General features: G+C 51.0%; 1 protein-coding gene across 4 annotated transcripts in view; it reads right to left on the bottom strand.

Annotated features, from left to right (window-relative positions):
- ADAP1 (ArfGAP with dual PH domains 1) overlaps positions 1-12,184 on the bottom strand; it is a 73,154-nt gene that overhangs the window by 9,562 nt on the left and 51,408 nt on the right. For all 4 annotated transcript variants that reach the window (XM_060078514.1, XM_060078515.1, XM_060078516.1 and 1 more), the window contains exons 5-6: positions 9,181-9,293; positions 8,212-8,358 (exon numbers count right to left, since the gene is read on the bottom strand). In XM_060078514.1, coding sequence (XP_059934497.1) covers positions 8,212-8,358; positions 9,181-9,293 — 260 coding nt within the window. The remainder of the gene's footprint in view (positions 1-8,211; positions 8,359-9,180; positions 9,294-12,184) is intronic.

The raw sequence follows: 12,184 nt of genomic DNA, 5'->3' as shown, positions 1-12,184 counted from the left end.
AAAGCGGAAGCCACAGAGGAAAGCTGAGGCAAGCCCAGTTTGTACTGCAGACCCCAAAGGGCTTGGGAATGCAGAGCTCTAGGTTCCCCTGGAAGTGAGAGGGGGGTTCTAAGCAGGAAAACTGGCTAAGAGACTGCCCCTCTGCCACCCTGGCAGAAGATGGAGCTTTATTCTTTACAGGGGGTAGAAAGAGAGGGTCTCAGGGGAGAGTTGTGCCAGGCACAGGGTGTGTGTGTGTGTGTGGCGGGGTGGGGGGGGGCACCATTCCAGAAAGAGTGAAGCTACATGACTGCACACCAAGCCTGAGGCCCCTCCTGTTCCCTCTCAGCTCCCTCAGTGCTGGGACTCAAAGGTATCTGCACCAGGCAGGAGGGGTTTCCTCCAGAGAATCTGACCAGCCCCGAAAATCCCTCCCATGGAAGTCAGAGAACAGAGCATACAAACAGGAAACAGCCACTCAGAAGAAATAAACATTGTTCAAGGATAAGAAAGCTTCAAATTTAACATTAATAATCAGAGATAAGATACTACAATCAAGAAACAAGAACAATGTACTTTGAAAAAGGAGCAACTGCGAAACCCAAAAGGAGCTCTGAAGGTTGAAACGTTGAGAGCAGGAAGAAAACTTTCAATAGGGAAGTTGCAAGACAAAGTTGAAATTTTCTAGAAATCGGTGAAAAAGGGAAAAAGTGGGACTAGAATGAGAGAACCAATCTAAGACAGCCAATATCTGAATAACAGTTCTAGAAAATGAGAACAGAGAAAATAGAGGAGGAAATTATTAAAGAAAGAACTCAAGAACTCTTCCCCCACCTCACGGGTGTAAATGACTAGGCAAGGAGGGCTCACCAAACTCCCAACACAGAGAAGGAAGAAGAGACCCAGGCCCAGCCTGTCATCGGGGAACTAACTCAAGCGGAAGCTAGGATTTTCAGGTGTGCAAGGTCTCTGGAAGCTTGCCTCCAAGGCACTCCTCCTCAGCAAGCTACTAAAGGGTTTGTTCCACCAGGAGGAGGGAGTAAACCAAGAAAGACTTAGGTTCCAGGAAATGGAATCAGCCCAGGACCGAGATGTGGCCACAGGAGAGATGATTCCAGAAGGGTGAAGTTGGTTGCTGCCCAGGACATATCCAGGGACTTGGACAGTCAGTGGCGAGGTGAGTCAGTAATGAGGACGTGGTTAACCGGGGGGAAGGGCAGGAGAAATGACACGTGCAGGAAGTGAAAAGTCAGTGCTAAGGCTTGAGGGCATTTTTGTGGTCATGGTAACGTACAGTCTGAATACAGGTGCGGACAGAATAGCAACGTAAGGGTGACGGGTGAGGTGGGAGAGGCGCGGGCCTGGGCGAGGTGAGGGGTGGGGACTGCAGAAAGCCAGCGCCTCATCCGCGTGCTGGGACATCACCAGGCGATGGGAACATGGACACATCTGGCAGCAGCACAAGCATGTTCTGCACCTGGATGTGGATTCCCGAGGGATCAGCTAACAGCTGAAAAGAGGATTCTGGGAACATGGGGTAGGAAGCACTGGGAATCTGTCTCCCCACCTGGAAAACAATGGCACTGGCAGAATCTGACTGATGTAACCATTTGTAATTCTGAAGTCTGCTGAAGTCTTAACAACTTCCAGGGGAAGACTCGGAGAGTACATTTGTGGTTAATTTCAGTCAATTTCAGCTCTGAGAACAGATGCAGCTACCCATCCTCCCCCCCCCCCCCCCCCCCCCCGACAGGCCGCTGTGCAGGTGTCCTGGAGCAACTTACACAGAGTTTGCAGGAGCTCGGGTGGGAAAAAGGGGGACTCTGACCTCCACATATCAGGGATCTGTGCTCTGATCACAGGGAGACAAAGGAGGGGGGCATTGTTGCAGCCCCTCCACCTCCAGCTCAAGACCTCCCAAAGATTTAAAGTGCGAGCACCCACTTTCTCCCCTTCACTTTTGGTTTTCCCCCTTTGGGAGCCAGACATCAAAAGACTAGGACATTAAGAAACAGCTGCATATACAGGGGAAATTACCAAGTGACCACACATGACCAGGGAAAGGCTCGGAAAAAAACGTGAGCAGAAATTAAGTTTACACCTCACGCTGATCCTCGGCACAGACACAGCTCCAACAAATAAAACAAAAAGCCCAAAAGCAAGAGCTAGCTAGCTAAATAAATAAATAAATAGCCTTGGGGAAAGGGGAGAATCTGATTTCCAGAGTTACCACATTATCAGAATCAAATGTCCAGCATTCAACAAAAAAATCACAAGGCACACAAAGAAGCAGAAAATGGCCTTTTCAAAAGAAAAATCAACGGAATCTGTCACTGAGAAGACTTAATGGCAGATATACTAGACAAAGACTTTAAAACATGGTCTTAAATATGCTCAAAGAAAAGAATATTTGGAGAAAGTCAAGAAAATGCATAAACAAAATGGAAATAACAATAAAGGGAAAACCTAAAAAGAAACCAGAAAAGAAATTCTGAAACTAAAAGTACAATCATGGAAATGAAAATTTCACTAGACAAATTCAAAGGCAGAAGAAAGAATCAACTTGAGAGGAAAATGGAAATTATCAAGGCTGAGAAACAGAAAAAAAGATTGAAGAAAAGCAAGTAGGGCCTAAGAGACCTGTGGGACACCACCAAGAGACTGACATATGCACTGTGGGAGTCTCAGAAGGAGAAGAAAGAGAGAAAGGGATGGAGAGAATATTTGAGGAAATAATAGCTGAAAACTTCACAAGTTTGATGAAGGACATGAATATAAACATCTAAGAAGCTCAACAAACTCCAAGTTAAGATGAACTCAAAGAGGTCCACTCTGAGAAACGTTTATAATCAAACTTTGAAAAGACAAAGAATCTTGAAAGCAGCAAGAGAGAAATGACTTGTCACATATAAGGGATCCTCAAATAGACTATGAGTAGACCTCATCAGAAATGCTGGAGGCACAAGACAGCTAGCCAGTATATTCAAAGGAGGAAAAAACAAAACCCTCTCAATAAAGAATCCTAGGGCCTCCCTGCTGGTGCTGTGGTTGGGAATCTGCCTGCCAATGAAGGGGACACGGTTTGAGCCCTGGTCCAGGAAGATCCCACATGCCGTGGAGCAACCAAGCCTGTGCACCACGACTACTGTGCCTGCACTCTAGAGCCCATGAGCCAGAACTGCTGAGCCCGTGTGCCACAACTACTGAAGCCTGTGTGCCTAGAGCCCATGATCCACAAGTGAAGTCACCCAGTGAGAAGCCTGTGCACTGCAATGAAGACCCAACACAGCCAAAAATAAATAAATAAATATTTTAAAAAGAGGAGAGATTAAAGGTAATGTTTAAAAAAAAAAAAAGCAAGAAAGAAATGCTCAGGGAGTCCAGGTGAAATGAAGGAACACTAGACAGTACGTCAAAACCTTGTGGAGAAACAAAGATCTCAATAAAGGTAAACACATGGGCTATTATAAAAGCCAGTATTACTGTAACAATGGTTTGTAACTGTGCTTTTTGTTATCTACATGATTTAAGAGACTAATGCTTTTAAGGATAAAGCAAAAAAAAAATTAATGTAAAAGCTAGTATTACTGTAAGTTTGGGTTGTGACTCCAAACCTTGTGTTTTACATACTTTAGGAGATAGTGCATTTTAAATAATTAGTAGGGGGTTTTTTGGTTTGTTTGTTTTTTGGGGGTTTTTTTGATCACTCATTGTACAAAGATGTAATTTTGTAACATCAACAACCAAAAGCAGTGGGGATGGAGCTAAAATAGTAGAATTTTATACTATTGAAAAAACATTCAAAAAGCTGCTATATATTCAGTTTAGAATGTTTTAACTTTAGTATGTTAAATGTTATCCCCATGGTAACCCCAAAGAAAACAGTGATAGAATATATACAAAAAGAAATAAGAAAGAACTTAAACATTTCATTACAAAAAATAAACACAAAATAAGACAGGAATGCAGGAAATGAGGGACAAAAAATCTACAGGGCATACAGAAAACAAATAGCACAATGATAGAAGTGAGTCCCTCCTCATCAGTAATTACTGTAAATGTAAATGTATTAAACTCCCAATCAAAAGACAGAGTTTGGCAGAATGGCTATAAACACATCACCCAACTATATCCTTTCTCCAGGAGACTCACAAAATTGTGGAAGGTAAAAAACCAACAGATCAAAGAAGAAATCACAATGGAAATTAGAAAATATTTAGAGGTACATCAAAATGAAAACACAACATACCAAAACTTACGGAATGCAGCAAAAGCAGTGCTAAGGGGGAAATATATAGCTATAAATGCTGACATTGAAAAACAAGAAAGATACCAAATCAGCAGCCTAACTTTACAACTTAAGGTACTAGAAAAAGAAGAACAAACTAAACCCTAAGCTAAAGGAAAGAAGGAAAAAAAGATTAGAGATCAATGAAATAGAGAACAGAAAAACAATAGAGAAAATAAATGTAAACAAAAGTTGGTTCTTTCAAAAGATAGAATTGAAAAAACTTTAGCTAGATGGACTAAGAAAAAAAAGACAAATTACTAAAATCAGAAATGAAAGTGGGTACATTACTACTAATTGTACAGAAATAGAAAGGATTATAAGAGAGTACTATGAACAACTGTATACCAACAAATTAGATAACCTGGATGAAACTGGATAATCTCTTAGAAACACAAAACCTACCAAGACTAAGTCATGAAAAGAACAGATAATCTGAAAAGACCTGTAACTAGTAAGGAGACTGAATCAGTATCAAAAGTCTCTCCACAAAGAAAAGCCCTGGACCTCATGGCTTCACTGGTAAATTCTATGAAACGTTTAAAGAAGAACTGATACCAGTCCTTTTCAAACTTTGCAAAAAATCAAAGAGGAGGGGACCCTTCCTAACTCATCTGTGAGGCTAGAATAACCCAGATATCAAAGCCAGACAAAGTCACTACAAGAAAAGAAAACTACAGACCAATATATCTTATGAACACTGGTGCAGAAATCCTCAACGATATACTAGCAAACTGAATTCAGCAGCTTATTTAAGGATTATACACCATGACCAAGTGAGAGTTATTCCTGGAATGCAAGAACAGTTCAATACATGAAAATCGATCAGTGTAATACACCATATTAACAGAATAAAGGGGGGAAAAAAACTACATGATCATCTCGACGCAGCAAATGCATTTGACAAAATTCATATGGAGTCTCAAGGGAATTCAGACAGCCAGAACAATCCTAAAAAGGAAGAACAAAACTGGAGGAATTCACTTTTGATTACAAAGCCACAATAATCAAAAGAGTATGGTCCTCATAAAAGACCCAGAATTGCCACAGATATCCTGAAGGAAAAAGAACAAAGCTGGAGGCAAAACCCTCCCAGACTTCAGACAGTACTGTAAAGCTACAGTAATCAAAACAGCATGGTACTGGCACAAAAACAGACATATGGATTGGTGGAACAGAAAAGACAGCCCAGGGGACTTCCCTGGTGGTCCAGTGGTTAAGAATCCACCTTCCAATGCAGGGGACGCGGGTTTGATCCCTGGTCGGGGAACTAAGATCCCACATGCCACGTGGGACAACTAAGCTCGCCCGCTGCAACTACTGAGCATGCAGGCCACAACTAGAGAGCCCGCATGCTGCAACTAGAGAGCCCATGTGCCGCAACAAGGAGCCCACGCGCCACGTATTTTTTTTTTTTTTTAAAGAGAGCCCAGAAATAAACCCACACACCTATATAGTCAATTAACCTTCGACAAAGGAGGCAAGAATATACAATGGGGGAAGGACAGTCTCTTCAACAAATGGTCCTGGGAAAGGTGGACAGTTGCACGTAAATCTATGAAATTAGAACACTCCCTGATACCGTACACAAAAATAAACTCCAAATGGCTTAAAGACTTATAAATATAAGACATGACACCATAAAACTCCTAGAAAAGAACATAGGCAAAACATTCTCTGACGTAAATCGTACCAATGTTTTCTTAGGTCAGTCTCCCAAGGCAATAGAAATAAAAACAAAAATAAACAAATGGGACCTAATCAAACTTACAAGCTTTTGTACAGCAACGGAAACCATAAACAAAATGAAAGGACAACCTACGGATTGGGAGAAAATTATTTACAAGTGATGTGACCAACAAGCGTTTAATTTCCAAAATATACACACAGCTCCTACAACTCAGTAACCAAAAACCAAACAACCCAATCGAAAACTGGGCAGAAGACCTAAATAGACATTTCTCCAAAGAAGACATATAGGTGGGCAAGAGGCACATGAAAAGATGCTCAGCATCACTAATTATTAGAGAAATGCAAATCAAAACTACAAGACACCACCTCACACTGGTCAGAATGACCATCCTCAAAAATTCTACAAACAGTAAATAGTGGAGAGGGTTTGGAGAAAAGGGAACCCTTCTACACCATTGGTGGGAATCTGAATTGATGCAGCCACTATGGAAAACTATGGAGTGCATGTAGCACTGGGGGCATGTAGCACCCCAGTGGTCATTGCAGCACTATTCACAATAGCCAAGACATGGAAGCAACCTAAGTGTCCAATGACAGAGGAATGGATAAAGAAGATACAGTACATATATCCAATGGAATATTACTCAGCCATAAAAAAGAATGAAATAATGTCATTTGCAGCAACATGGATGGACCTAGAGATTAAGTCAAATAAGTCAGAAAGAGAAAGACAAATACCATTTGATATCACATATGTGGAATCTAAAGTAAGACACAAATGAACTTTTATGAAACAGAAAAAGACTCAGAGACATAGAGAACACACTTGTGGTTGCCAAGGGGGAGGGGAGTGGGGGAGGGATGGATTGGGAGTTTGGCATTAGCAAATGCAACCTTTTTTTTGCAAACTAGTATATATAGAATGGATAAACAACAAGGTCCTACCACAGCACAGTGAACTATATTCAACATCCAGTGATAAACCATAATGGAAAGGAATATGAAAAATAATATATATATGTATAACCGAATCACTTTGCCGTGCAGCAGAAATTAACACAACATTTTAAGTCAACCATACTTCAATAAAATTTTAAAAAGCAAACAAAAAAACCCCAGTATGGTCCTGTTATAAAAACAGACATACAGATCAATGGACTAGAATAGGAAGCCCAGAAATGAACTCTTACATATTCAGTCAAATGATTTTTGATGACAGTACCAAGACCATTCAGTGGGGAGAGGACAGTCTTTTAAACAAATGGTGCTGGGAAAACTGAAAATCCACACACCAGAGAACGAAGCTGGACCTGGGACTTCCCTGGTGGTCCAGTGGTAAAGAATCCGCCTTCCAATGCAGGGGACGCGGGTTTGATCCCTGGTCAGGGAACTGAGATCCCCTGTCTCAGGGCAACTAAGCCCGTGCACCACAACTACTGAGCTTGCATGCTTCAATGAGAGCCCACGCGCCCTGGAGCCCACACGCCACAGCTAGAGAGAAGCCCATGCTCCACAACGAAGAGCCAGCGCGCTGCAGTGAAAGATCCCACATGCCTAAATGAAGATCCCACATGCCACAACTAAGACCAAATGCAGCCAAAAAAAGAAAGGAAGAAAATAAATAAAATTTAAAAAACAAACAAAAACAATGAAGCTGGACCCTGACCCAATTAACTCAAAGTGAATCAAGGACCTAAATGTAAGTCCTAAAACAATAAAGCTCTTACAAGAAAACACGGGGCAAAAACTTCACAACATCGGCCTTGGCAATGATTTCTTGGATGTGACACCAAAAGACACACGCAACCAAAGAGAAACAGATGAATCCAACGAAACGGAAATTTAAACATTTTGTGCCTCAAAAGACCGTTCACCAAGTAACAGGCAATCCACAGAATGGCAGAGAATATTTGCAAATCACCTATCTGATAGGGGATCAATATCCAGAATAGAGAGAACGCCCATGGACAGACTTTGAGGGGTTTGCTTGGGGTTCCTCCCACCCTCGCTGGGTGGGGACACAGGGGCGATGGCCACAGGGTGGGGTGCAGCACTCTGCCAGCCAGCTGCCACCCTTGTCTCTTCACAAGGCCTCTAGGCCCCCTCCCCAAGGGCCCGGCTGGCTCCCCACTGCAGCCATGGCAGGGTGGTCTGGTGGCCCCTTGGCCCCGTGCCTGCCACCCTGGGGGTCCACTGGGTTCTCCTGAGACAGTGGGGGTGGTCCAGCCGCCACCACCCCACCGTGCACCCACCTTGCCGTCCTCGTGGTAGACGAAGATGTTTCGAGTACTGTTGTCTTTCAGGTAGGTGACCTGCAGGCCGTGCGGGTGACCTATCTTGGCCGGCTGGAAGGTGGCGTTCAGATGCTCGATCTTCATGATGGCCTTGGGCTCCTTGGCCTGGGAAGCAAGGCCCGGCCTCAGCGCTGGGCTGGCAGGGAGTCTCCAAGGTCAAGGGAGCAGGCAGGGTGGGCTCCGGATGCCGGCCACACACCTGCTGTCCCGCGTGGCTTTGAGCAAGTTACTTACCCTCTTTGGGCCTAGGCTCCCTGGTCTAAGTCTAAGGTAACAGCATCCCTTCCTGGGGGATGACAAGGCAAGTGCTCAACATGTAGGCTGACCCCTCCTCTGCCCCGTCTGGTCCGCCCTGCTCGCGGCCGGGCCCCCCCTCCTGCTCCCATCCTGCCAGCCCAGCCTCTCTCCTCTCCTTGCACTGGGGGCCGGCGGACTGCCGTGTGGCGCCCTCTGGCAGAGGCGGCGGGCCTGAGGGCCACGAGCTGCCGTGGTCACTGCATCACAGGGTCACGTTCTGACCTGGAGCCGGTCTGCTCCGGGGATGGGTGGGGCTCGGCCAGCTGCCCCGCCACACTGGGACCCCCGGCGCCTCCCCACGCACTGCCTGCAGCACCCGGGGTCACCCTGGCGTGCTTGCCGGGTGCCGGTCCCCTCTGTCCCTCACAGGCCTGGGAGTGTCCGCCAGGGGAGGGCTTGCCACCTCTGTGCCCCAGGATCACCCACAGCACAGGGAGTGGCTGTGACCGGGGTGGGTGGAGGGGTCCCCACGGGGGCCGGCAGGTCCCCACGGGAGAGGGCAGCTCATTTCCCGGGAAGGGCACAAGGGCAGCCAAGGAAGTGGCACCACCGTCCAGGGGCTAGTGTCCAGCCGCCCCAGGCCCCGGGTGGGAGGCCCGGCTGCTGCCCTTGGCCCTGTGCCCAACTCACGTCACTTCTGTTGAAATACTTGAGGGCCCCCTCGCGTTCCGTCAGCACAAACTTCCGGCTTAAGAACTGCCCGTTGTCCCGGCCGCGCTTCCAGAGAAAGCCTTCTCGGTACCCTGGGGGAGAGGGGCCCAGTCAGACGGCCGCCATGGACCCGGCCTGGCGGCTGCCACCCTGACGAGGCAGAGGCCGGGGTGGACCCTGTTCCCGTACCCGGGGGACCCGCAGCCCCCAGGTGCCGCGAGGCCGGCGGCTGTGAGCGGGCGTCAGCCTGTCCTTGGACCCCAGGCCACCCCCTCTCCACCGGGCTGCACGTTCCTGCCCTTTTTCTCTTCTTTCTCTTGGCAGGTGTGACAGGCACGCGGGGATGTGAGGGCACCGGGCGGGCACATGGTGTGCGCTATTTGGGTGTGAGCAAGGGCCTGGGGACGGGCCAGTGTCCTCGATCATCCGGGGGTCCCAAGGGTACCACAAGGGTCCTCGAGAGAGGGGGGCGAGGGAGAAGTGAGCCCGGCAACACTGGGGCGATGGGGCCTCGGCCAAGAATGTGGGGAGCACCCCGGGGCTGGGCGGTGCAGGGGGAGCCCCCAGGAGGAGCCAGCCCTGCCCCCTCCTCAGCTTTGGCCCCGAGCCTCATCGTGGAGCCCCGACCTCCAGGGACCGCAGGGTCCGTTGAAGGGTCCACAGGGTCGCTTGAAGGCACGAAGCCCGCGGTCAGCGTCCCAGCAGCAGTGGGTGAGAAGGCAGCCCCTCAGGTGGCCGCGGCCGCCCTGAGCCCTCTCTCGCCCTCTCCCCTCTGCCCGTTCTGGGGCTTGTGTCTGACGTCTGCCCCGCACGTGCCCCAGGGGCTGGGCCAGCTCCCCCTCAGCACCACGCTCTGGACGTGCTGCTGCCAGATCAGGGATTTGCGCCTCTTTGTCCCCAGCGGGGCCCTGTGGATACCGGGCTGTCCACCCACACCTGGTGGACAGACGCCTGGTCGTTCCCGGCCTTCTTGAGCAGCTCTGCTGCGTCCAGTGCGGCCCTGTCTTCCAGGGGGCGCCCCACTGCCCTTGGGCATAGTCTGGGGGCACATGGCTAGGGGCGGGGGCCCTCACAGTCATTGCCCTACAGCTTTCCCTCTGCTCCTGCCCTGGGGAGAGGGTCCCGCTGCCCACGTGCGCTGAGTGAGATCCCTGCCAGGCGCCGTCTGAGGCTGGTCCGTGCTGGGGGTGCCGTCAGTAGGGGTGGTGCCCAGAGCCCAGAGCCTGACGGCGTGGCTTTTGTAGTTTGGACGCCACCGCTGGGTCCTGGCCCCCAGCCCCAGCCTGCTGCCACCCATCGGCTGTCCCGGCAGCCGCACGTCCAGCACCATGGGGGCTAGGAGCTGCTTCTCTGCTCTCGAGATGTGTGGTCCTCAAGACGCAGCAGCCTGGCGGCGGGGACGGGGCAGCTGGCGCCTGCCTGTCTGCGGTGGGACGGTGCCAGATGAGGCCTACTCCCTTCCCCCCGCGACTCAGAGGTCCCTGGCACCCTCAAAGCCTGTGCAAGACACGTCCCCCGGGTCCCCGGCACACAGCGCCAGCAGGCACATCCCCTCTGTGTGCACCAGGGAGCAGGGCCACCACCGGGTCCCCAAGCTCAAGCAGGGCCCTCCCTGGAATGTTTGTTGGCTGACTCAGTGAGCATTTGGCTGGAAGCCCACTTGCCTTCGGCTCAAGGCCGGCCCCCCTGGACCCTGCATTAGCCACACAGAGAAGTGCCCAAGGCGCAGCTTTTCTGCAAGGACGTTCCCCGCCAGCACCCCTGGCCACGCACTTGCACGGCCATCTCATGTCCCCCACATGGGCCTCTAGGAACATCCTGTGGTCATCCCCACTGCAGAGGACGAAGCTGAGGCTGGCGTGGAGTCCTGTCCAAGGCCAGTGGCCAGCAAGGCTGGAGACGCCAGCCCCCAGGAGCCCGCGCCTGCCTGCGGGGCCCAGCAGGGGGCAGCAGCGCCTCGGGGTGCCGGGCCCGGAACGGGGGCGTCTCTGCCGCAGCCGGAATGGCACTCCCACTGGTCACGCCTGAGGCGGCTCTGCTAACATGTCCCGGGCCAGCCCAGGGGAACAGACGGAAACGCTGGCCCGAGTCTGCCTGGCTCCCAGGCCCAGCGGGAGGTGCTGGCCAGGCCCCTGCCTTCGCCCCAACAGACGGGCGGCTCCGCGGCCTGAAGGTGGCGGCCCCCGATCTGCCCACGTCCAAGCTCGCCCGAGCCGTCCTCGCTCAGTGGCCCCCCAACCCCGTGATGTGGGACGTGCGCAGCCCAGACTGCCGTGGGGACGCCCGCCCACCGTGTCCCGGGCTCCGAGCCGCGGGCCCCTCGTCACCCACCCTGAGGTGGGCCCAGGCCCTGGGAGATTCCCGAGCCCACTCCCGGGCTGTCGCGGTGCAGCACCCGGCACACAGCTGCGGGCTGGCAGGGTCTGCTGCTCGGCCTCCCGCGTGACCCCTGCGAATTGCACCCCCCTGCCCCGGCCCACACCCGGGGCCCGGCTGGCTAGAAGGGACCATTTTCTCCCAAAGGGCTGGCCGGTGCTGGGGCAGAATCCAGGGCGTTCACCCAGTATTTACTGAGCGCCTACTGTGTGCCGGGTCCAGGACTCGCTGCAGGGGAGCTGGAGGAAGCAGGCCGCTCCCAGCCCCGCTCAGCCGCCTCTTCTCAAGCCCTGCGTGGCGTGGCCCGGGACGAGCCCAGAGAGACCGTGGACGCCAGAGCCGGCGATGAAATGCCCACTGGGGTGGACCAGTGACCAAGTCACAGACTGACCACCCCCCAGTGGACAAGCAGCAGGGCAGCGGGGCAGCTTCTCAAGTTGGACACGCACTTCCCACGTGACCCAGAGAAACGTGAAAACACAAACGTGGTGAACACACGTTCACGTGTTCACAGCAGCTTCACGCGTCAGCGTCACCGACTGGACACGACCCATGTCCCTCAGCCGGGGACCAACTGGTCCCTCGCACAGCGGACGCTGCGCTGAGA

The sequence above is a fragment of the Mesoplodon densirostris genome, chromosome 16 (genome assembly GCF_025265405.1).
Source record: "Mesoplodon densirostris isolate mMesDen1 chromosome 16, mMesDen1 primary haplotype, whole genome shotgun sequence".
NCBI classification, from domain to species: Eukaryota; Metazoa; Chordata; class Mammalia; order Artiodactyla; family Ziphiidae; genus Mesoplodon; species Mesoplodon densirostris.
Note: the sequence above shows the minus strand (reverse complement) of the source record. Positions and strands in the feature narration are given on the sequence as shown.